The sequence below is a fragment of the Buceros rhinoceros genome, unplaced genomic scaffold (genome assembly GCF_000710305.1).
Source record: "Buceros rhinoceros silvestris isolate BGI_N320 unplaced genomic scaffold, ASM71030v1 scaffold38256, whole genome shotgun sequence".
In the NCBI taxonomy this organism is placed as follows: domain Eukaryota; kingdom Metazoa; phylum Chordata; class Aves; order Bucerotiformes; family Bucerotidae; genus Buceros; species Buceros rhinoceros.
Genome location: NW_010418852.1, coordinates 16,349 through 18,923, shown reverse-complemented (window position 1 = coordinate 18,923; position 2,575 = coordinate 16,349). Strand labels below are relative to the sequence as shown.

Genomic DNA, 2,575 nt, shown 5'->3' with positions numbered 1-2,575 from the left:
CCTTGGCACATCTCCCGAGGCGTTTTGTCTCAGCCTATTCCCACCCTGCTCCATTCCCGGAGTCCATCACGTCCCTTCTCCATGCTCTCCTTCACTTTTGCAGACGCCCTTTTTCTCTCATCTGTAGTCACCATTTGTTCTTCTTTAGTGGGTTTCATTCTGTCACTGAAATTTGAGGCCTGGTGTCTGGGAATCACCAAAATTCTGAAACCTCCCCACACCAGTCCAAGTTGCTACAGATGCAAGTAAATAAACTCACACTCCACTCCACTGTGACGCTGTTTACCTCTTTGGAATATCGCTCGGCAGCCGAGACTTCTAAGGGCTAAGTAACAAACACACAGAAAGATCTATTTTTATGCAGCTGATCAGAAAAATTTAAGAAACATTCAAAGCCATTCACGTGCCGTCTTCCTGCACCTGAGACATGATTGGATGACACAGGAGGTTTGGTTACAAGAGTAGTGTAAGGAGGTTGTTATTTCTTTGCCTTGCCTGCTTATTTAGCCTCCACGAAATGACAGAGGTCTTTAAGCTGTGTTGGTTTCTGGGCATGGTTGTCAGCATGGATTCACAGCTGCCGGAGGGAGGTGACATACCAGCACTGGGGCCAGGAGCGAGCACCACTTTCAGTTCATACTAACGCTGAATTTGATTATTCTTGCATCTGACTAACTCCTTCGTGAAGAGTCAGAGCTCAATCTCCTCAGAAAAAGATCAGGAGCAAGTAAATATCAGCCCCAGCCAAATTCTGATAGGGAGTCGTCATGATTTAGTTAATTTTGAAAAAGAACAGCAAACACTTTCTTGGAAGCTTCTACTACAGTGTAAGAAAAATGGTGTGTAAATTATTTTTAGCCACCAGCACAAGCTTTCTAAGAAAAGCAAGAATGTTGGAGGTAGTGGAGTCTGTGTTGAGAGGTGACATGTGAGTGAGTTAGCTGACCTGCCGTAGTCTCAGGAATAGGTACTGAGCACGTACAGTAACTGCCTCATCTGTTTCCTGTTACTGGAACAAACCACCTTGTCCTGCTCTCTGCGAACTACAGAGACCAGAAACTTGAATCTAAAACCCGTGTCTTTACTACTTCCTTCCCTTCTTTGGGCTCAATAAGGCCAAACAGCACTCTGTCAGCACGTCGACTGAGCAGAGTTAAGACTGCAGGCAGATGGTTCTGCAGGCTTTCCTTCTACAGAAGCAGTGCCTGGGCTTTACTGGCTCCCTGGAGGTGAGGTGTTTTGAGATGTACCTGCTACCCCAGATGGAGACATTCCAGATTATACCACAGGCGGCTTTTCCTGAATAAGAACGCCTTTGGGATGGAAGGTGCAGCACGTGGGACGCCGTGGAGAGAGGAACCCCTTGAAAATATTCCATTCCGTTCCATTCCATTCCATTCCATTCCATTTAATTCTTTCTTCCTACACCATGCCTGCAGGCCTGGGTCTCATTCACTCCCCTCTTATCCTACAGACAGCTTCACCTGCTCTCCTGAGGGAACGTGGGTGGATCAAGATGGCCAGGCAAGGATTCCTACCTGCTTGCCAGGTCAGTAAAGAACTCTGACTTTGTTTGGTGTTTAGATTCATACTCTGAGTCAGTACAAAGCTAGGACAACATGTTGACTGAGGACAATGGTACACAGAGGGAGGACAGAGAAATCTATCCAGGAAGGCAAAAATAAGGTGAAATCGAACGGTGATGGAGTAGGAAAGAGAGAGACAAGCCAGGGCAACAGAGGGTGTCATGATCTCCTTGTATTTCTTCACAGTATGTGGGAAGCCAGTCAATCCCGTCACTGAACTCCAGCGGATCCTCGGTGGCCAGTCAGCAAGGAGAGGCAGTTTCCCTTGGCAAGCTCTGACTAACATCCATGGACGAGGGGGTGGTGCGCTCCTGGGTGATCGCTGGATCCTGACTGCTGCCCACACCATCTTCCCCAAGGGGGCAGGAGGGAACAACGTGAGCCTGGACCAGCTAGCAGAGGAGGCTAACATTTTTCTCGGCCACACCAACGTAGAAGAGATTCGCAAGATGGGTAACCACCCTGTACGTAGGATCTTTATCCATCCAGATTACAACGCTAAAGACGAGTTCAACTTCAATGGGGACATAGCCCTGCTGGAGCTGAAACACCCTGTAACCCTCGGCCCTACAGTACTGCCCATCTGTCTCCCAGATACTACCAACACCACGTTCTACATGGATGGGCGCGTGGGCTACGTGAGCGGCTTTGGTGTGGAAAAAAGCTTTATTTCAAATGATTTGAAGTATGTGAGACTACCAGCGGTTGCTCGAGAGAAGTGTCAGAGATGGCTGGACAGTCAGAAGACGGATACACCTTTGGTCTTCTCTGAGAACATGTTCTGCGCTGGCTTCCTCACAGTCAAACAGGATACCTGCCAGGGCGATAGCGGGAGTGTCTTCACGGTGTTAGACACAGAAAGCGGTCGCTGGGTGGCTACTGGTATTGTTTCTTGGGGTATCGGCTGTGCCAAAGGTTATGGCTTCTACACCAAAGTCCTCAACTATTTGGACTGGATCAAAGGCATAGTAAGGGAGGATAGGCTCTAA

General features: G+C 48.3%; 1 protein-coding gene across 1 annotated transcript in view; it reads left to right on the top strand.

Annotated features, from left to right (window-relative positions):
* Positions 1-2,575, top strand: part of C1R (complement component 1, r subcomponent) — a gene marked incomplete at its 5' end in the record, with an annotated part of 6,120 nt that extends 3,545 nt beyond the window's left edge. Inside the window, 2 exons of the mRNA XM_010138689.1 lie at positions 1,475-1,549; positions 1,773-2,575. Coding sequence (XP_010136991.1) covers positions 1,475-1,549; positions 1,773-2,575 — 878 coding nt within the window. The remainder of the gene's footprint in view (positions 1-1,474; positions 1,550-1,772) is intronic.